The 21,915-nt window shown below is 45.5% G+C and overlaps 2 protein-coding genes across 15 annotated transcripts in view; one reads left to right on the top strand and one right to left on the bottom strand.

Annotated features, from left to right (window-relative positions):
* The window catches only part of sash1b (SAM and SH3 domain containing 1b), an 83,198-nt gene extending 70,012 nt beyond the window's left edge, over nt 1-13,186 (top strand). For 4 of the 10 annotated variants that reach the window (XM_041854630.2, XM_041854638.2, XM_041854637.2 and 1 more), the window contains 11 exons: nt 3,566-3,701; nt 6,012-6,296; nt 6,523-6,737; nt 7,175-7,249; nt 7,344-7,490; nt 7,692-7,830; nt 8,239-8,408; nt 8,488-8,694; nt 9,474-9,624; nt 9,903-10,034; nt 11,995-13,186. In XM_041854630.2, the coding sequence (XP_041710564.2) occupies nt 3,566-3,701; nt 6,012-6,296; nt 6,523-6,737; nt 7,175-7,249; nt 7,344-7,490; nt 7,692-7,830; nt 8,239-8,408; nt 8,488-8,694; nt 9,474-9,624; nt 9,903-10,034; nt 11,995-12,509 (2,172 nt within the window). In that variant the 3' untranslated portion in view covers nt 12,510-13,186. The remainder of the gene's footprint in view (nt 1-3,565; nt 3,702-6,011; nt 6,297-6,522; nt 6,738-7,174; nt 7,250-7,343; nt 7,491-7,691; nt 7,831-8,238; nt 8,409-8,487; nt 8,695-9,473; nt 9,625-9,902; nt 10,035-11,994) is intronic. The other 6 variants (XM_041854632.2, XM_041854636.2, XM_041854633.2 and 3 more) reach the window with 6 other exon arrangements.
* A 162-nt stretch (nt 13,187-13,348) lies between these two features.
* On the bottom strand, nt 13,349-21,915 carry ddo (D-aspartate oxidase). 5 transcript variants are annotated; one of them, XM_041854641.2, is made up of 8 exons: nt 21,726-21,915; nt 21,201-21,276; nt 17,665-17,848; nt 15,398-15,506; nt 14,998-15,174; nt 14,659-14,818; nt 14,460-14,554; nt 13,349-14,231 (listed from the first exon to the last, which is right to left on the bottom strand). In XM_041854641.2, the coding sequence occupies exons 3-8, from the start codon at nt 17,831-17,833 to the stop codon at nt 13,925-13,927; spliced, it is 1,017 nt and encodes a 338-aa protein (XP_041710575.2). In that variant the 5' UTR covers nt 17,834-17,848; nt 21,201-21,276; nt 21,726-21,915; the 3' UTR covers nt 13,349-13,924. The 5 variants fall into 5 exon arrangements, with proteins under 5 accessions (XP_041710575.2, XP_041710578.2, XP_041710576.2 ...); XM_041854644.2 differs by lacking the exon at nt 21,726-21,915 and adding an exon at nt 21,428-21,495; XM_041854642.2 differs by lacking the exon at nt 21,201-21,276.

The following is a 21,915-nucleotide window of genomic DNA, read 5'->3' as shown; positions in this document are numbered from 1 at the left end:
TGGAAGGAGGTTTTCACTCAAAATCTCACGATACATGGCCCCATTCATTCTTTCCTTTACACGGATCAGTCGTCCTGGTCCCTTTGCAGAAAAACAGCCCCAAAGCATGATGTTTCCACCCCCATGCTTCACAGTAGGTATGGTGTTCTTTGGATGCAACTCAGCATTCTTTGTCCTCCAAACACGACGAGTTGAGTTTTTACCAAAAAGTTCTATTTTGGTTTCATCTGACCATATGACATTCTCCCAATCCTCTTCTGGATCATCCAAATGCACTCTAGCAAACTTCAGATGGGCCTGGACATGTACTGGTTTAAGCAAGGGGACACGTCTGCACTGCAGGATTTGAGTCCCTGGCGGCGTAGTGTGTTTCTGATGGTAGGCTTTGTTACTTTGGTCCCAGCTCTCTGCAGGTCATTCACTAGGTCCCCCCGTGTGGTTCTGGGATTTTTGCTCACCGTTCTTTTGATCATTTTGGCCCCACGGGGTGAGATCTTGCGTGGAGCCCCAGATCGAGGGAGATTATCAGTGGTCTTGTATGTCTTCCATTTCCTAATAATTGCTCCCACAGTTGATTTCTTTAAACCAAGCTGCTTACCTATTGCAGATTCAGTCTTCCCAGCCTGGTGCAGGTCTACAATTGTGTTTCTGGTGTCCTTTGACAGCTCTTTGGTCTTGGCCATAGTGGAGTTTGGAGTGTGACTGTTTGAGGTTGTGGACAGGTGTCTTTTATACTGATAACAAGTTCAAACAGGTGCCATTAATACGGGTAACGAGTGGAGGACAGAGGAGCCTCTTAAAGAAGAAGTTACAGGTCTGTGAGAGCCAGAAATCTTGCTTGTTTGTAGGTGACCAAATACTTATTTTCCACCATAATTTGCAAATAAATTCATTAAAAATCCTACAATGTGATTTTCTGGATTTTATTTTTCTCATTTTGTCTGTCATAGTTGACATGTACCTATGATGAAAATTACAGGCCTTTCTCATCTTTTTAAGTGGGAGAACTTGCACAATTGGTGGCTGACTAAATACTTTTTTTCCCCACTGTATGTTCCCATTGTGCATTTCCCAGAAAGGTTGAACAATTGTAATTATACTAACTTTTACTTATAAGCAGTTCAAATAACCATTCAAATAAACATTATTTTCACAGGTTTCATTTCACTAATTTTAAGGCTTGAGAGCTACTGACTGACACTGACTCCTGTTATCATCCTCCCCCTCTACCTCTAACTGGGACTCCTCTCCTCCCCCTCTATCTCTAACTGGGTCTCCTCTCCTCCCCCTTTACCTCTAACTGGGTCTCCTCTCCTCTCCTCCCCCTCTAACTGGGTCTCCTCTCCTCCCCCTCTAACTGGGTCTCCTCTCCTCTACCTCTAACTGGGTCTCCTCTCCTCTCCTCCCCCTCTAACTGGGTCTCCTCTCCTCCCCCTCTAACTGGGTCTCCTCTCCTCTACCTCTAACTGGGTCTCCTCTCCTCTACCTCTAACTGGGTCTCCTCTCCTCCCCCTCTACCTCTAACTGGGTCTCCTCTCCTCCCCCTCTACCTCTAACTGGGTCTCCTCTCCTCCCCCTCTACCTCTAACTGGGTCTCCTCTCCTCTACCTCTACCTCTAACTGGGTCTCCTCTCCTCCCCCTCTAACTGGGTCTCCTCTCCTCCCCCTCTACCTCTAACTGGGTCTCCTCTCCTCTACCTCTAACTGGGTCTCCTCTCCTCCCCCTCTACCTCTAAATGGGTCTCCTCTCCTCTACCTCTAACTGGGTCTCCTCTCCTCCCCCTCTACCTCTAAATGGGTCTCCTCTCCTCCCCCTCTACCTCTAACTGGGTCTCCTCTCCTCTACCTCTACCTCTAACTGGGTCTCCTCTCCTTCCCCTCTACCTCTAACTGGGTCTCCTCTCCTCCCCCTCTAACTGGGTCTCCTCTCCTCTACCTCTACCTCTAACTGGGTCTCCTCTCCTCTACCTCTACCTCTAACTGGGTCTCCTCTCCTCTAACTGGGTCTCCTCTCCTCCCCCTCTACCTCTAACTGGGTCTCCTCTCCTCCCCCTCTAACTGGGTCTCCTCTCCTCCCCCTCTAACTGGGTCTCCTCTCCTCTCCTCCCCCTCTAACTGGGTCTCCTCTCCTCCCCCTCTACCTCTAACTGGGTCTCCTCTCCTCCCCCTCTACCTCTAACTGGGTCTCCTCTCCTCCCCCTCTACCTCTAAATGGGTCTCCTCTCCTCCCCCTCTACCTCTAAATGGGTCTCCTCTCCTCACCTCTAACTGGGTCTCCTCTCCTCCCCCTCTACCTCTAAATGGGTCTCCTCTCCTCCCCCTCTACCTCTAACTGGGTCTCCTCTCCTCTACCTCTACCTCTAACTGGGTCTCCTCTCCTCCCCCTCTACCTCTAACTGGGTCTCCTCTCCTCCCCCTCTAACTGGGTCTCCTCTCCTCTACCTCTACCTCTAACTGGGTCTCCTCTCCTCTACCTCTACCTCTAACTGGTCCTCTCCTCTAACTGGGTCTCCTCTCCTCCCCCTCTACCTCTAACTGGGTCTCCTCTCCTCCCCCTCTACTGGCCCTCCCCTCTAACTGGGTCTCCTCCCTCTCCTCCCCCTCTAACTGGGTCTCTCTCCTCCCCCTCTACCTCTAACTGGGTCTCTTCTCCCCTCTACCTCTAACTGGGTCTCCTCTCCTCCCCCCTCTAACTGGGTCTCCTCTCCTCCCCTCTATCCTCCTCCCCCTCTAACTGGGTCTCCTCTTCCTCTAACTGGGTCTCCTCTCCTCTACCTCTAACTGGGTCTCCTCTCCTCACCTCTAACTGGGCCCTCCCCTCTACCTCTAACTGGGTCTCCTCTCCTCCCCCTCTACCTCTAACTGGGTCTCCTCTCCTCCCCCTCTACCTCTAACTGGGTCTCCTCTCCTCTACCTCTACCTCTACCTCTAACTGGGTCTCCTCTCCTCTACCTCTACCTCTAACTGGGTCTCCTCTCCTCTACCTCTACCTCTAACTGGGTCTCCTCTCCTCTAACTGGGTCTCCTCTCCTCCCCCTCTACCTCTAACTGGGTCTCCTCTCCTCCCCCTCTAACTGGGTCTCCTCTCCTCCCCCCTCTAACTGGGTCTCCTCTCTCTTCCCCTCTAACTGGGTCTCCTCTCCTCCCCCTCTACCTCTAACTGGGTCTCCTCTCCTCCCCTCTACCTCTAACTGGGTCTCCTCTCCTCCCCCTCTACCTCTAACTGGGTCTCCTCTCCTCCCCCTCTACCTCTAACTGGGTCTCCTCTCCTCCCCCTCTAACTGGGTCTCCTCTCCTCCCCCTCTAACTGGGTCTCCTCTCCTCTACCTCTAACTGGGTCTCCTCTCCTCTACCTCTAACTGGGTCTCCTCTCCTCTACCTCTAACTGGGTCTCCTCTCCTCCCCCTCTACCTCTAACTGGGTCTCCTCTCCTCCCCCTCTACCTCTAACTGGGTCTCCTCTCCTCCCCCTCTACCTCTAACTGGGTCTCCTCTCCTCCCCCTCTACCTCTAACTGGGTCTCCTCTCCTTCCCCACTGCTAACCTGGTTCGTCTCTCTTCTTCAGCAGTTGTGTGAGCAGTCAGATGGTGAACAGGAGGAGTCTGGGACGTTCAGACGCCTCCATAAGCTGGTCAGCTCAAGTCGCAGGGTGCGCAAGAAGCTCATCAGGATCGACGAGTCCAAGAACCCTGGGTCTGAGGGTGAGACGGGTCACTGCAGTAGTCTTACGACAAGCCCATAGGGTGAAGATTAGGACCATTAGTGCACCAGACGGAATAATGATGATTAAAAATAATGTATTAAACTACAGTGCTATTCATTACATAAAGAATCTCAAAACGCTTTAAAGCAGCACAAAATAGTCAAGCAATTTAGAAAGATATCATTAATGAGATGTGATTAGGACCATTAGGGTATACAGCGAGGGGAAAAAGTATTTGATCCCCTGCTGATTTTGTATGTTTGCCCACTGACAAAGAAATGATCAGTCTATCATTTTAATGGTAGGTTTATTTGAACAGTGAGAGACAGAATAACAACCAAAAAATCCAGAAAAACGCATGTCAAAAATGTTATAAATTGATTAGGATTTTAATGAGGGAAATAAGTATTTGACCCCTCTGCAAAACATGACTTAGTACTTGGTGGCAAAACCCTTGTTGGCAATCAGAGGTCAGACGTTTCTTGTAGTTGGACACCAGGTTTGCACACATCTCAGGAGGGATTTTGTTCCACTCCTCTTTGCAGATCTTCTCCAAGTCAAAGGTTTCGAGGCTGACGTTTGGCAACTCTAACCTTCAGCTCCCTCCACATATTTTCTATGGGATTAAGGTCTGGAGACTGGCTAGGACACTCCAGGACCTTAATGTGCTTCTTCTTGAGCCACTCCTTTGTTGCCTTGGCTGTGTGTTTTGGGTCATTGTCATACCCATCCATGACCCATTTTCAATGCTCTGGCTGAGGGAAGGAGGTTCTCACCCAAGATTTGACGGTACATGGCCCCGTCCATCGTCCCTTTGATGCAGTGAAGTTGTCCTGTCCCCTTAGCAGAAAAACACCCCCAAAGCATAATGTTTCCACCTCCATGTTTGACGGTGGGGATGGTGTTCTTGGGGTCATAGGCAGCATTCCTCCTCCTCCAAACACGGCGAGTTGAGTTGATGCCAAAGAGCTCCATTTTGGTCTCATCTGACCACAACACTTTCACCCAGTTCTTCTCTGAATCATTTAGATGTTCATTGGCAAACTTCAGACGGGCATGTATATGTGCTTTCTTGAGCAGGGGGACCTTGCAGGCGCTGCAGGATTTCAGTCCTTCACGGCGTAGTGTGTTATCAATTGTTTTCTTGGTGACTATGGTCCCAGCTGCCTTGAGATCATTGACAAGATCCTCCCTTGTAGTTCTGGGCTGATTCCTCACCGTTCTCATGATCATTGCAACTCCACAGAGTCCCAGGCCGAGGGAGATTGACAGTTATTTTGTGTTTCTTCCTTTTGCGAATAATCGCACCAACTGTTGTCACCTTCTCACCAAGCTGCTTGGCAATGGTCTTGTAGCCCATTCCAGCCTTGTGTAGGTCTACAATCTTGTTCCTGACATCCTTGGAGAGCTCTTTGGTCTTGACGATGGTGGAGAGTTTGGAGTCTGATTGATTGATTGCTTCTGTGGACAGGTGTCTTTTATACAGATAACAAGCTGAGATTAGGAGCACTCCCTTTAAGAGTGTGCTCCTAATCTCAGCTCGTTACCTGTATAAAAGACACCTGGGAGCCAGAAATCTTTCTGATTGAGAGTGGGTCAAATACTTATTTCCCTCATTAAAATGCTAATCAATTTATAACATTTTTGACATGTGATTTTTTTGTTTTTTATTCTGTCTCACTGCTCAAATAAACCTACCATTAAAATTATAGACTGATCATTTCTTTGTCAGTGGGCAAACGTACAAAATCAGCAGGGGTGTCACGATCGTCGAAGGAGGAGGACCAAGGCGCAGCGTGGAATGCGAACATATTTAATTAAATAATGATCACACGAACAAAACGATAACGTGACGTCCTTGGTTACATACACAAACCAACACGGAACAAGAAACCACACCAAATGAATGCCAAACGGCTACCTAAGTATGGCTCCCAATAAGATATAACGAGCTACAGCCGTCTCTGATTGGGAGCCACCCTGGCCAACATAGAAATACAAAACTAGACTATCACCCTAGCACACAAAACACAAAGAAACAACACACCCTGGCTCAACATAAGAGTCCCAGAGCCAGGGCGTGACAAGAGGATCAAAAACTTTTTTCCCTCACTGTAGATGTGATGATGCCTTTACGTAGTCTGCAGTCTATTCCAAGCAAACCGTTTTGTTGGTCACTTTTGTACAAAAACATGACCTATTACTAATCCAAGTTGAGTTGTCATCCATTACACATCATTGTCTTGACATTCCCTGATTTCCACAAACCTGTCCTTACTACTCCTGCCACCTCCCCTGTCTCTCCCAGAATCTCTGAGCATGGACGGGCCTATCCTGGGTGATGCCATGTCCTCTCTGCCCCTGTACTCTGGGGTTCAGAAGAAGCAGCCTGGGTCTGGGGGGTGTCACCACGTTGACTCCCTGGCCTCCTCCCTGCACAACCAGCTGACCTACGACCTTCAAGACTCGGACAGCCTGACCACCTCCCCCTCCTCCTCCTCCTTGGACACCTGCAGCAGCGCCACACACACCCACAGCCTGGATACAGTCTCCAGCACCACCCAGCGGCTGTTCAGAGCCTTCAGTAAGACAGGTGAAGCGAGTCACACAATTTTTCTTCAGGAAAATTACCCTTTCTATTAAGACATGGTGTTGCTATGAGAAAATTAAAACAACGCTTTTAATTGCTACTTATATCCCAGTGCTGGCCTTTTTTTTTCATTTTTGATGTGATCTATTTATTTGGGTTTCAAGCACACTACATTTGTATAAGCAAGAGGATAAGAGTTGAGCACGTTCTCTCCCTGTACCTAATGTAGCAGGATCCAGCCCCAGGAGCTCGAGCCCTGTCTGTAGCCCAGGGAGCCACCCGGACACTGGCCCCAGCGGGGAGGTGAGAGCGGCGGGGGCCGGCGGTAGTGGTTCCTCCCGGTCAGAGATAGAGGTTGGTGGTAGAGGGGATGGACCCAGGATGGCCCGGTCGGTCACGGATGGAGAGATCAGGAGAGTACTCTGCCCACTCAGCTACCATGGCGTGAGTAGTCTTTGGCTGCTTCGGAAATGGCAACCTATTCCCTAAATATAGTGCACTTCCCATAGGGCTCTGGTCAAAAGTAGTGCACTATATAGGGAACAGGGTGCCGTTTGGGACGCAACCTTTGTGTGTGGACTGTGTAGTCTCTATAGCTTTAGTCAGGGTCAGTTTAGCCTGGGTGCCAGTCTGTTTCTGCTCCCTTCCCAACTCCTTATGGAATTGTAATGTTTGGCTCAACAATGACAGCAACTGAGTTAGCATAAGCACAAACAGATCTGGGACCAGGCTAGGAGCGGTTGGATGTTCACTCGGTCCAAAACTATCTTCACAATGAACCACAAAGTCCTATATGCTTGATTAATGAACCTGTCAATATGTCCATCATTTGAAAGTGATATTTATAGGGTAATTTATTGATTTCGTCCTTTGTTTCAAAGAGAACCTGTAGCTTTGGCGGGTTTGATCTGACCAACCGGTCCCTGCACATGGTCAACAGTGACCCTGACCTCACTGTAAGTAGTTTAACATTCATCTGATTCATTGAGGTTTTCAATGCCTTCGTTTCATGTAGGTTTTCTGTCTCCCCACACTGCGTACTAACTTTAGATTCAAGATGGGGATGCCAGTGTGAAAGGCGTAGTCAAGTCTCCACTGACAAACCCTCGAATCTCTTTGGGGAAGAAAGTGAAGTCGGTAAAAGAGACCATGAGAAAACACATCTCCAAGAGATACCACTGCTCTCTCTCTGAGCAGGTATGTCAGACTCCATGCAATTCAATTATCTATGTATGCAAAATGATCCAGTGGTCAATCCGTACTTACTCTCTAGCTAATGTCCCTGGTGGCAATTCATTGGACTTGGTTCATGATGATCATCAAGAGGTTAAGCTGGAGTAAACATCTAGTAAATATTTAGTAAACATGTATTAACCATGTTCCTATACCCAACTCCAGTCAAGCCCAGACTGTATTTCCAGTGGGCCCCAGGCCCCTCACAACCTCACAGACACAGACTCACTGGAGAAACCCAAGCTGAAGGCTGGAGGGTCAGTGGAGAGCCTGAGGAGCTCCCTCAGCGGACAGAGCTCCATGAGTAAGTACTGTGTGTGTGTAGGGGGAGGGAGGGAGGGAGGGGGGGGTATAAGTCTGTGAGGGGAGGGGGAGGTGTGTGGGGGTATGGGTCTGTTGAGTGGGGGTGTGTGTGTGGGGGTATGGGTCTGTTGAGTGGGGGGTGTGTTTGGGGGTATGGGTCTGTTGAGTGGGGGTGTGTGTGTGGGGGTATGTGTCTGAGTGGGGATGTGTGTGTGGGGGTATGGGTCTGTTGAGTGGGGGTGTCTGTGTCCACATTTTTGTCTTATATGTCCTATATTCCAAAGTGAAACTGTTATTTGCAGAACAGAAAACTCTAGCCCCCTACCAACCTTCCATGTTCATTTACCATAGATCTCGATATGGTTTAGAGATCCTTTGAATGGCTCCTCTCATCTCTTGTTGTTTACAGGTGGTCAGACGGTGGGCACCACAGACTCCTCCAACAGCAACAGAGAGAGTGTGAAGTCTGAGGATGGAGAGGAGGATGAGCTTCCCTACAGAGGACCCTTCTGTGGTCGAGCCACGGTGCACACTGACTTCACCCCCAGCCCCTACGACACTGACTCTCTCAAACTGAAGGTAAAATGCACGCATGCATGCACGTACACACACACATTATCCAAACGAACGAATCACAGTGACTGTTCCTGTTTTGCAGAGAGGTGATGTCATTGACATCATCAGCAAGCCTCCAATGGGGACATGGATGGGCCTGCTGAACAGTAAGGTGGGAACCTTTAAGTTCATCTACGTGGACGTTCTGACTGAGGAGGAAGACAAACCTAAACACCCCCGACGGAGGAGGAAGGGAGGGCAGCCCAAACCCACCTCTGTAGAGGAACTCCTGGAGCGCATCAACCTCACAGTAATGACTTTACTAGTACTAGACTAAATCACAGTAATGACTTTACTAGACTAAATCATAGTAATTACTTTAGTTGTACTAGACTAACTCATAATGACAGTTGTACTAGACTAACTCATAGTAATTACTTGTACTAGACTAACTCATAGCAATGACTTTAGTTGTACTAGACTAACTAGCTATGGCAGGTATCTTAGTGGTTAAGAGCGTTGTGCCAGTAACCGAAAGGTCACTGGTTCTAATCCCCGAGCTGACTAGGTGAAAAATCTGTCGATGTGCCCTTGAGCAAGGCACTTAACCCTAATTGCTCCTGTAAGTCGCTCTGGATAAGAGCGTCTGCTAAATGACTAAAAATGTAAATGTAACTCATAGTAATTACTTGTACTAGACTAACTCATAGTCTGGTACAACTAAAGTCATCACTTTGAGTTAGTCTAGTACAAGTAGTCATTACTAACTCAGTGATGACTTTACTAACTCATAGTAATGACTTTACTTGTACTAGACTAATTCATAGTAATTACTTTACTTATACTAGACTAACCTATAGTGATGACTTTACTAGTACTAGACTAAATCATAGTCTAGTATAAGTAAAGTCATCACTATGTATATACAGACGCTCACACTTGAATGCTGTTAATCTTCCTCCTTTTGTGATGTGATATTTATTTTCAAGTTGGAGTTTAAGTTGGCTACGTGACCAAAGCCTACACTGTCACCCCTCTCTCGTTCTCGCCTCTCACCCCTCTCTCCCACTTCCCCCCCCCATCCCCCAGGAGCACCTGCCTGCCTTCCTGTTTAACGGCTATGAGGACCTTGACACCTTGAAGCTTGTAGAAGAGGAGGATCTAGATGAGCTCAACATCAGAGACCCTCAACACAGAGCTGTGTTGCTCACCGCCGTGGCGCTCATACAGGAGTATGACGGTTAGTACACACACTGACACACACACACACACACACACACACACACACACACACACACACACACACACACACACACACACACACACACACTGACACACACACACACACTGACACACTGACACACACACACACACACACACTGACACACACACACACACACACACTGACACACTGACACACACACACACACACACACACACACACACACACACACACACACACACACACTTCATGTTGTATGACGGACGTCCCTCTGCTGGGGGTGTTGTATCCTACAGGTAGCAGCGACCTGGACCGTAGCGGCCAGTCAGGGGGTTCTCAGGAGAAGCTGTTACTGGGCCGGAGCGGCCTACTGGGGGACTCCCCACGAGACTCTGGCTGTTATGAGAGCAATGACAACCTGGAGAACGGTAACGACAGCCTGACTTGATTCTCCTCTTTCCCCATCTTCATCCACTTCTTGCTGCCATGGTTCTTCTCCAACCTCTTCATCCTCTTAAGGGCTGCCATGGGCTCCATTCTTCTTCACGCATAGCTTGAGCATTCCAAACCAAACCGAGTTCTTAGGCCCCTGGGAGAGAGAGAGAGAGAGAGACTCTTGGCTGTAGCTCGTCACTGCATTGACGCTTATCTTTCATCTTTTTTTATTTCAATGTGACTTTCTTCTGTTTTTCTGCATCGTGGGAGTAAAGGACTCTCTTACCACCTGACAGTCCTCTTACCATCAACTCTGCACTCTACTGTGCTCCATCTGCAGGCATCTATAGTCATCTGGGCCTGTATTCAGTGTCTCCGGATAGGACTGCTGATATTGGATCAGTTTTGCCTCTTTAGATCTGATTTAATAAGATTATATAGACAGCGGGGGGGGGCCTGATCCTAGATCAGCACTCCTACTCTGAGACACTTTTTAAATACGGCCCTGATCTTCTGGCTCTTTTTTTTCTTTGCAAGAATTCATTTTCCATTCATCCAGAACGGAGGAGAACTGATGAGAGGGTGTCGCTTACTCACTCAGTAACCTGTGTAGAAGAGGAGAGCTAACTCTTACTCACTCAGTAACCTGTGGAGAAGAGGAGAAGAGGAGAGCTAACTCTTACTCACTCAGTAACCTGTGGAGAAGAGGAGAAGAGGAGAGCTAACTCATGCTCCTACACTCACTAACTACAGTATTTCCAGAGACCTGTACAATGTGTTCTGTAGAGCTGTTTCTAGGCCTACACAGGAATAGATATGTCTTTGCATTGGCTGAAAATGGTGACTGCTGTAGTAAAAAAAAATATATAAAAAAATAAGACTTCAGTACTACTTACATATTTACGGTGGAAGCTTTCTTTATTTGGTAACTAACTTTATTATTGTGGTTATTTGCTTTGGTTTATTCTTTAAAAATAACAGTGATGATATTTGAAGGCTGTTGTGAATGTCAACAGCCCTAGTGGAGAGTTTGACAAGGATTTTCCACACCTGTATATTTCTCAAGGTTTTTTGCTGTTTGTGTGTTTTTATTTTTCTAGTTCAGAACCATATAATGTGCCTAAAGACAGACCTGCTTCATGCAAGATTCAGATTTAGGAAATGGTTCAATTATACTTGTTAAAATGGTGGCGCAACATTTTTGTACAATTGTGGGTGCATCAAAATGCATAGCTGTGACTGAAAGAAAATATACAAAAAAGCTGTGTGTGTTATAGCTGAGGATACCTTAAAATCAGTGTTAAATACAGCTCATGGCAATCTTCCCATAGCACCTCTGATGCTAGGGGTCATACTGGTCTAGATATCTCAGGCTGCGTCCCAAATGGCACCCCATTCCTTATGTAAGTACACTACTTTTGACCAAGACCAATTGTGCACTACATGGAGAATAGGGTGCCATTTGGGACATAAGCACAGTCTTTGAGCCACTGTCATAGTGAGAGCCCGAGGATGGAATAAACTACTGTGGTTTCCTAGACCGGCCCGTCTGCCTGCTTACTGTGGTTTCCTAGACCGGCCCGTCTGCCTGCTTACTGTGGTTTCCTAGACCGGCCTGTCTGCCTGCTTACTGTGGTTTCCTAGACCGGCCCGTCTGCCTGCTTACTGTGGTTTCCTAGACCGGCCTGTCTGCCTGCTTACTGTGGTTTCCTAGACCGGCCTGTCTGCCTGCTTACTGTGGTTTCCTAGACCGGCCTGTCTGCCTGCTTATTTCACTCACCAGTCATCTACTGCACATCATGCTTTATGTTCCAGTCAGCTTTCACGATAAAACAAATACCTTTTTTTTGCGTCTTTCTGCAGTTCCGTTTTCTGCCATGTATTTCTGTTCCTCTGAAAAGAACATCCTATTAATCAATTAACAATGCCTGTGTTATTACCTGTTTGTTTCAGAAGGGCGGGGCAGAAAGACGTCTTCCATGAGCAGGTCCTCGTCAGGTTTTGAGTCCAGTCACCTCCCTTCACCAGAGAACCTCAACCTCCCCCTGACCCACCCCAGTAAGACCACCCTACAGACCAGACCAGAGCACCAGTCCTCTACCTTACCATCTCCAATAGTCCCCATGACCAGCTACAACCTTCTGAGGCCAGAGTGTGGCCAGAGCCATCACAGAGACACCCAGCTGCTGAGGAGCTGGAGCTGTGAGGAGCTGGGAGGTTGGCCTACTCCCACAGCTCTGGGGCTGCTGCGGCCTTGCCTCTCCCTGGGGGAGCTCCACTCAGACCTGGGCCTCCACAGCACTGAGCTCCACACCCCTGGAAGACCTAGAGCCAGCTCATACAACCATGTCCAAGGCTGGGGTGCAGGGACAGCCTACACAAGAGGCTCTACCGCAACTACGAAGACACTCAGAAGGACCCTACCCACCCTCACAGCTACTGCTCACCACACCTTGTATGTTAGTTGAACATGGGAGTTCCCAGGTCAACAGACCTTCCACGCACACACCTCAATATCCCCTCCATCACCGGGATGTAGGTCCAAGCCTTCCCTGTCAAACCCAAACCGATGTGTACCATCACCCCCAGCAATGACAAGTGACTATGATAGTGCCTCTAAACACTTCTCTTTAGAGGATGTATATAGTTATTACAGAAGCAGTAAACCCAACCCTGCACCTCAGACTGACCATGCAGACTCTCCTCCCTAGTCTGAAGCCCACAGGACTCAGTCTGCTGTGGGAAGGACATTTACACCTGTCAGGTCAGTCAACCTTGGGATCCCTCCAGGAGGAAAGACTGGAGTCAGAGGAGATAGATCTGACAACAGAGCCCTTCTCTGACAAGATAAATGGGCTCTCACCACATATACAGTACTAGTAAGTAGTACTATGCTCACGTAGGACTGAGAAGTACCAGATGTGTCGAAGGCCACAGGCCCCAGCTGGAGGTTCGACTGAGGTGTGTCAAAGGCCACAGATCCTAGCGTATGGACCGACAACTGACAAAAATAGCTTACTGGATTTCCAATCAAGGTTTCGGATTGTATTTCACCTTTAACCCTGTTTGATTAAAATCAAATCAAATTTGCCACATGCGCCGAATACAACAGGTGTAGACATTACAGTGAAATGCTTACTTACAAGCCCTTAACCAAAAATTCAGTTTTAAGAAAATAAAAAGTGTTAAGTAAAAAATAAAAATAATTAAAGAGCAGCAGTAAAATAAAATAACAGTAGGGAGGCTATATACAGGGGGGTACCGGTACAGAGTCACTAGTATGAACATTGCCAAGCTGTAAGTTATGTTAATACTGGACGTGAAATACTGTGACTGAGGAATACAGAATTTGTTTTATTAAGATATTGTATGAAGTTGAGTGTGATTAAAGCAATAAAAAAAACAAGGTCTTTGATTTTATTTTTCTGCAAAGTTAGAATTGATTAAATCTGAGACATCTGAACATGAAACATCAGACAAAATTTACAACAATCACTTACTGAAATGTCAAGCCCCTGTACCTTTTTAACTATTCTACCGCAGCCATTATCAATTGCTTGTCTGAAATATCCTTCTCCCTGAGGGGTTTTGCCACGTCTAAAAGTACTGTTCAGTAGAATCCATAAGTGCATTAATTCGATGTCTTGGTAGCTTCTATAACATTCAAATGACTAAATTCAAATAACTTTTCACAGTGGAGATTTCATTCATAAAATAATTTGCATCTTATATCAAGTGAGCAAAATCGTATCTCTCGCTTTCATTTAATTCAAGTGCAATGGCAGCAGGTATCACTAATTGTGACCCAAAACGGTGCAGATCAAGTAATTATATCATGAAGATATTCTATCAGGATTTCTATGACCGAGAATCTGCGTAGTGTTCAGAGCCTGGCCCTGGGGCGCATCTCATGGAGACACTTCCTGACCAGCCCCAATGCGTCCAGGGCCGTGCCCCAGCTCAGAGTGACCCCCCAGCCCCCATGGCCGTAGTTATGCACCACCGGTACCTGTCGGCTCCCCAGAAGGACCATCTCTCTCTCCACCCGGACATTCTTCCTACTGGGTCTCAGCCCCACAGACACCCCCAGGATCCTGGCCCTGCTCAGGGATGGCTCCAGCCTGCTACAGCGCTCCAGTATGTCCTGGCTGTCCTCTGGGTCCACCTCCAGGCGCCAGTCGTCCACCTGCCTACAGAGCCAATCAGCCACACAAAAAGACAACTGTCTCTTCTCGAGAGCATACAGACTGAACTTCTAGTGGACAACAGGTATAGAAATGTTTTGTAGTTCTTAGTGGTAGAACCAAGGCATCCCCCTTTCTAAATTATCATTATGTAATGTTGTGTATATTTCAGAGTATTCCTCATGTAAAGAGCATCTCATTTCATGATGAAATTATGTTTTGTAATAAACTTGCCTGGTGCCGCCCACTGTCACGCTGTGCATCCCTGGGTAGATATAGGACAGTCCTTCCCCGTCCCGGATGAAGTGTTGGAGCCAGGGGGCCTGGGTCTTCAAAATAAAATGGAAGTTTACGGTCATGTACACAGCACAATGAAATGCTTATTTACAAGCTCTCCTCTCAGATAGGTAGGTATGTATGTATGTATACACACCCTGAGGACCTGCCCCCTGACAGGGTAGACTTGAGAGTCTCCTACTAGAGACTTGGCACCCAGACCGGAGCAGTTGACGATGACGTCATAGCCCTGGCTGCTTAGTTCCTGGAGATCGTTTACTTTCTGCTTCACAACCTGGCCTCCTGCTTTTCTAAACCTGAAACAACGTTGTTTTTTTAAAGTCTGTCATAAAAGATTTGAAAGAAAAAAGTCATCCATATTTTACTTTGTGAAGTACATAGAGTAGCCCTTACAATGTTTTTGATACAGTAGCTGTTAATAGATTAACACATGACTATAGTATAGAAGTAAAACAAGCTAAGACCAAGAATTTACCTCTTCTCCATCCATGGCAGGTAGTTGGAACATTCGCATTTCACCGTGGTGAACGCCTGGCCAAACTTGTGATCGGGAAACCGTTTCAGTTCACGGTCTGTCATGATTCGGAAACCCAGCACAAACGCAGACCAGAATGGCACCTTATCCGCAGGGACCTCCTTGTGTATTTGCCATCTAAAAAAAATATCAATACCAGTTATAACCAAACCACAGTGGTGAGCGTTTTCAACCAGTAGGACTTTCAAATGAATTAATGCATGTCAGAGAACTATTGACCTGGCTGACTCGTTGTGTGCTTCTGAAATGGCACCCTATTCCCTATAGTACACTACTCTTCTGACTGGTCAAAGGTAGTGCACTATATAGCATCCATTCCTTTATGGTTGAGTATCTTTACCCTGAGCTGAGCAGCACCCCAGCCTCTGATGCCTGTTCTGATTGGGCGATAGCCAGCAGGTGATCAATCGTCTCCTTGAACCACCTCTGCTGCCGTTCCAGAGGGATATCTGGGAATGTAGGGAGAGAGAGAGGAATGTCGGGAGGGAGAGAGGAATGGAGGGAGGTTGAGAGGGGGAATGGAGGAGGGAGAGAGGAATGTAGGAATGTAGGGAGAGGAAGGGAGAGAGGAATGTAGGTAGGGAGGGAGAGAGGAATGGAGGTAGGTAGGGAGGGAGAGGGAAGGAATGGAGGGTAGGGTAGGGAGGGAGAGAGGAATGAGGGAGGGAGGGAGGGAGGGAGGAATGTAGAGAGGGAGGGAGAGAGGAATGTAGGGAGGGGGAGGGAGAGAGGAAGGGAGGAAGGAATGGAGAGAGGGAGAGAGGAATGTAGGGAGAGGAATGTAGGGAGAGGGAGAGAGGAATGTAGGGAGAGGGAGGGAAGGAGGGAGAGAGGAATGTAGGGAAGGAGGGAGAGAGGAATGTAGGGAAGGAGGGAGAGAGGAATGTAGGGAGGGAGGGAGGAGTGGAGGGAGGAGTGGAGGGAGGGAGAGAGGAATGTAGGGAGGGAGGAATGAGGGAGAGATCTTGCATGGAGCCCCAGGCCGAGGGAGACTGACAGTTATTTTGTGTTTCTTCCATTTGCGAATAATCGCACCAACTGTTGTCACCTTCTCACCAAGCTGCTTGGCGATGGTCTTGTAGCCCATTCCAGCCTTGTAGGTCTACAATCTTGTCCCTGACATCCTTGGAGAGCTCTTTGGTCTTGCCCATGGTGGAGAGTTTGGAATCTGATTGATTGATTGCTTTAGGACAGGTGTCTTTTATACAGGGAACAAACTGAGATTAGGAGCACTCCCTTTAAGAGAGTGTGCTCCTAATCTCAGCTCGTTACCTGTTTAAAAGACACCTGGGAGCCAGAAATCTTTCTAATTGAGAGGGGGTCAAATACTTATTTCCCTCATTAAAATGCAAATCAATTTATGACATGCGTTTTTCTGGATTTTTTTGTTGTTATTCTGTCTCTCACTGTTCAAATAAACCTACCATTAAAATTATAGACTGATCATTTCTTTGTCAGTGGGCAAACGTACAAAATCAGCAGGGGATCAAATACTTTTTTCCCTCACTGTATATTGTTTTATGATGATACCATCTATCTTTTCATATTTGTGCAAATCTTTCTAAAACAGAAAATGGACACATTTCAATGGATATCAAGCAACAGGTAAGAATATGTATATGCTATAAGAATATGTTGAAGGATAGCTGTATTGGGTGCAGATGACTGAACTGCTCACTTTTGTGTCTGTCTGCAGGTATACAGACGTGGAGGCATACGAAGGTATGTCAATTGGTATGTTATGCAGATCACATGTACCATCCTCCCCCCTTACCTCTTCAATGAAAATCCCATAGGCCTCTACATTATGGACAAGGTATGTGTAAGTTTTTTTCATTCACATTTATCACAAAAACCAAGGTATGAATACTGTTGTGTGCATGTTTTGTTAAACATCTGTATAATTACAATTTTTTGGATTCACAGACTTCACCCTCCCTACACCTCTGATGAATATAACAGGAAACCTGTTCGATCACCATGCACTTCAAAGTCATTCTGGCTAAGGATACGGAGAACATCAACACATTAACATCAACACACCAGAGGATATACCCATTGGACTTGGGGCTCTGCTGGGAGTTTACCTCATATTTTGATATTTTTATTCTGCTTTGCCACTAAAATCATAAACACTGAAAGTGTTATTTTTTGTGTATTATTATTTAATAATTAAATAAGGGGGGGGGGGGAAGGGGGGTAGTTCAAAAATTAACCCCAAAAGGTTATTCGAGGATCCATTAAAAGGGGTTCTTTAAAGAACCCTTTTAAAGGGTTCTTCGGAGAACCTATAGGGGTTCCCCCACAGTTTCAATTTAAAGAACCCCTAAAGGATCCTCCAGGAACCTTTACTTTTTAGAGTGTAGAGTAAAATTCACATCAACTGGGGATGATATTTTCTGATGAATTTACTTCATGGTAAAATTAATTATTTCATAATTTACTTTAATTAACACAATGCGGTAACACATAGGCCTAGTACAGCTAAGAGCATATATAGTTCCACACCAATTCACATGAAGTGGTCAGAAACCAATAGAAAGTAATGACTGTTAATGAACTTAATAAACTATTAATAAATTGGGTAAAGAGATGCCCATACCTCACCTGGGAACGGTGAGCAAATCAGGATCCCAGCAGCCACGTCGCTGGTGGTGTCTGGGGTAAACCTGTCAGCTATGAGGGTCACAGAGCAGTAGGGGAGGGCCTCAGCGATGCACACAGCCGTGGAGAAGCCCACCACACCTCCACCCACCACCACGACCTTCACACTCATCACAGGATGATTCTGCTGTGAGAAAAACAACATAAGTGAAAGTTGTATTACTTACTTGTACTGCGTTATACTGTGTATACCTTGTTAAAGCACCTGTAGGTGATGCATGAAGGTGAGTATGATCAAATGCAAAATTAATATCAAAACAGCAGTGCAGTGTTTCAGTCCTACATGTTTATTTTACATCCCAGCCCCCGTCCCCACAGCATGCCTTCTGCCTCTTGGTAGGCCATCATTGGAAATAAGAATGTGTTCTTAAATTGACTTGCCTAGTTAAATAAAAGGTTAAATAAAATAGATATACAGTACCAGTGAAAAGTTTGGACTCACCTGCTCATTCAACGGTTTCTTTATTTTTACTATTTTCTATATTGTAGAATAACAGTGAAGACATCAAAACTATGAAATAACTCATATGGAATCATGTAGTAACCAAAAAAAAGTGTTAAACAAATCAAAATACATTTTAGATTCTTCAAATAGCCACCCTTTGCCTTGATTACATCTTTGCACACTCTTGGCATTCTCTCAACCAGCGTCACCTGGAATGCTTTTCCAACAGTCTTGAAGGAGTTCCCACATATGCTGAGCACTTGTTGGCTGCTTTTCCTTCACTCTGCGGTCAAACTAATCCCAAACCATCTCAAATGGTTTGAGGTCGGGGGATTATGGAGGCCAGGTCATCTGATGCAGCACTCCATCACTCCTTCTTGGTCAAATAGCCCTTACACAGCCTGGAGGTGTGTTGGGTCATTGTCCTATTGAAAAACAAATGATAGTCCCACCAAGCTCAAACCAGATGGGATGGTGTATCGCTGCAGAATACTGTGGTAGCCATGCTGGTTAAGTGTGCCTTGAATTCTAAATAAATCACTGACAGTGTCACCAGCAAAGCACACCACCTCCTCCATGCTTCATGGTGGGAACCACACATGCAGAGATCATCCATTCACTTACTCTGCATCTCACAAAGACACCGCGGTTGGAACCAAAAATCTCCAATTTGGGCTCATCAGACTAAAGGACAGATTTCCACCGGTCTAGTGTCCATTGCTCTTGTTTCTTGGCCCAAGCAAGTCTCTTCTTATTATTGATGTCCTTTAGTAGTGGTTTCTTTTCAGCAATTCGACCATGAAGGCCTGATTCACAGTCTCCTCTGAACAGTTGATGTTGAGATGTGTCTGTTACTTGAACTCTGTGAAGCATTTATTTGGGCTGCAATTTCTGAGGCTGGTAACTCTAATGAACTTATCCTCTGCAGCAGAGGTAACTCTGGGTCTTCCTTTCCTGTGGTGGTCCTCATGAGAGCCAGTTTCATCATAGCGCTTGATGGTTTTTGCGACTGCACTTGAAGAAACGTTCAAAGTTCTTGAAATGTTCCTGATTGACTGACCTTCATGTCTTAAAGTAATGATGGACTGTCGTTTCTCTTTGCTTATATGAGCTGTTCTTGCCATAATATGGACTTGGTGTTTTACCAAATAGGGCTATCTTCTGTATACCAACCCTACCTTGCCACAACACAACTGATTGGGTCAAACGCATTAAGAAGGAAAGAAATTCCACAAATTAACTCTTAACAAGGCACACCTGTTAATTGAAAAGCATTCCAGGTGACTACCTCATGAAGCTGGTGAGAGAATGCCAAGCATGTGCAAAGCTGTCATCAAGGCAAAGTGTGGCTACTTTGAAGAATCTCAAATATAAAATATATTTAGATTTGTTTAACACTTTTTTGCTTACTACATGATTCCATATGTGTTATTTCATAGTTTTAATGTCTTCACTATTATTATACAATGTAGAAAATAGTAAAAATAAAGAAAAATCCTTGATTGAGTAGGTGTGTCCAAACTTTTGACTGGTGTATATAATAAATAAAATAAATAACACTGGGCTAAAGGTTAAGGATAAGTGGGTTGGTTAATGTCGATTAAACAACAATGACAATGGGCTAATTGTACAAACACTAACCACTCCACTTGACTCAATTAAGTATTCAACGTTCAACCTTTTTCTTAATCAACATTTTCATTTGTTATAATCTGGATTAAACATATCCAACATTGCTTGAGATTTTGAAATTAAATAGAGATAAAGTTGTAAAAAATATATAGATAATAATCACCCTTACTGCAGTTTTCGAAACTGCAATCTTTTTTGTAAAGGTTCAGTAACCAGTCGACTGTGGTATTTTGGATGCAGTAATTGCAGGATACTGCAGTTATACTGCACTTTGACTGCAATAGTTTTTCTTAAGGGCATTTACAGATAAAACACTGCTATTTGCCCATATTCGATTATGATGCATAACAGAACTTCTCCAACTAATGTTTGACCTATACCTGCAGGCTGTGCGAGGTTAAAATGTATCAAACTAATTTACTACTCTGCATAATGGACAGCCAAATCATTATGTAATTGAATTCCTGCTCCATCGGACTTGTTTGTCTGTGGGATGCACAGATCTAGGATCAACTCCCCCTCCCCCAATCCTAACCTTAACAAATAGCGGGGGAAATGCGAAACTGACCCAAGACCAGAGACTAGAGGCAGGAGGGGAAAAGTCCTGAAACGAACAAAAATAAATTATGTGTGCCTTTACGAGTTTGTATCCAGCCAAATATTCATGCGCCATGAAGACCGTGAATATATATATTTTTTTTATTGATCCAAAGAATCTGTTAATAACTGTTGGGTTCTATTTTCTAATAATTGGATTGAAGTGATGAATAGCTTAGAAGGAATGCATTAATGAGGAGCATAGGTTTGAACTATACTGATATAAATTGTTTCACATAACAGGCTGTGATTCATGTGAGGAACGTTAGGGGCTAGGATGAGATAACACTTGTATTTCTTATAGATAAGACTTGTATTTCTCACAGATACGAACACTGCTTCTTTGTGATCTGTGAACCTTCCTTGGACATAGGAATGGTGTCTAAGGGAGCTGGCTCTTCTCACTATGACAGGTTGTTCTGATAAGGACTTATGCCTGGCAACAGCCAGTGCGTCAACGGATAGGCTGAGTAAGTCTAAACCACGCTCAAGTCTCTACTCTAATTGGCCAGCAGAGGTGGGAAACTCTCTCTGTCAGAGTATTTGAGCAACAATCTGAAACAATGGATTTAGTTCTCTGAAGTGCCCTGCGAGGTATTTCAAAGAGCCCGTATATACGAAACATCATATTTACCATTGAAGGTTTTTGCATTAATTAAAATAACTAGTATATCTTAGAAGTCGTGTTGACCTCTTTTGTTCCTAATGCCAGATTTGAATTGACGCAACTTTGACATAACCATGTGTTCAAATCGTACTGTAGGAGAACTACAAACATAGTTATGACATAAAAAAGGCTACTAACCTACTACATGTCTCTTGTAAAAGGTTGTCCAAAATTCTTCTTTCTGTTTACCTTAGAGTGGTACACGTCATATCGCCTATAATAAAGATTCGCCTATAATTAAACTAGAACCTAAACTAAATGTCAAATAATAATGTGAAAGAGTGGACTACAATAAACGAACAGTTGGTTGCTAGATAACACAGATGATAAATAAATGCAGTGGGAAATAGGCCAATTGTACCAACCAGAGTATATAAAGATCAGTGGTTCACTGCTGCGCATGTCTTAGATTTTAAGTGTAAATCATTTATCATCCACAGACACAAACACAAACGCGATAGTCCGGCGTCCCATTGACACATGCTGCGTTCACATACTAGTCGGAACTAGGAAACTCGGACATTTCTGACTTGCTAACTGGTTGTAGTTCTACACGTACAGCGAGTAGAACCGGTTAGCAAGCCGAAATGTCCGAGTACCGACTAGCACCTGAATGCGACAATAGCTGGCTCTGAGACCACAATCCGCAGCCCTAACACGCACCTCACCACAATGCCCAACCAACGCGTCTCTGGTACAAGTCCTCTATTCCTTTGAATGTGTTGACAGTTGAAGAAATTGCTTGAGCTGCGCTGAGAATTCGAAAAGTATGAAAGCCAACAGTCCAATATTCTAGAACCCTGCTGTGCGTGTGCGTACACTTTTTGGACTATGATACCCCCAGGCGTCCGCA

The sequence above is a fragment of the Coregonus clupeaformis genome, chromosome 29, assembly GCF_020615455.1.
Source record: "Coregonus clupeaformis isolate EN_2021a chromosome 29, ASM2061545v1, whole genome shotgun sequence".
NCBI classification, from domain to species: domain Eukaryota; kingdom Metazoa; phylum Chordata; class Actinopteri; order Salmoniformes; family Salmonidae; genus Coregonus; species Coregonus clupeaformis.
This window is presented reverse-complemented; position numbering and strand designations above follow the sequence as displayed.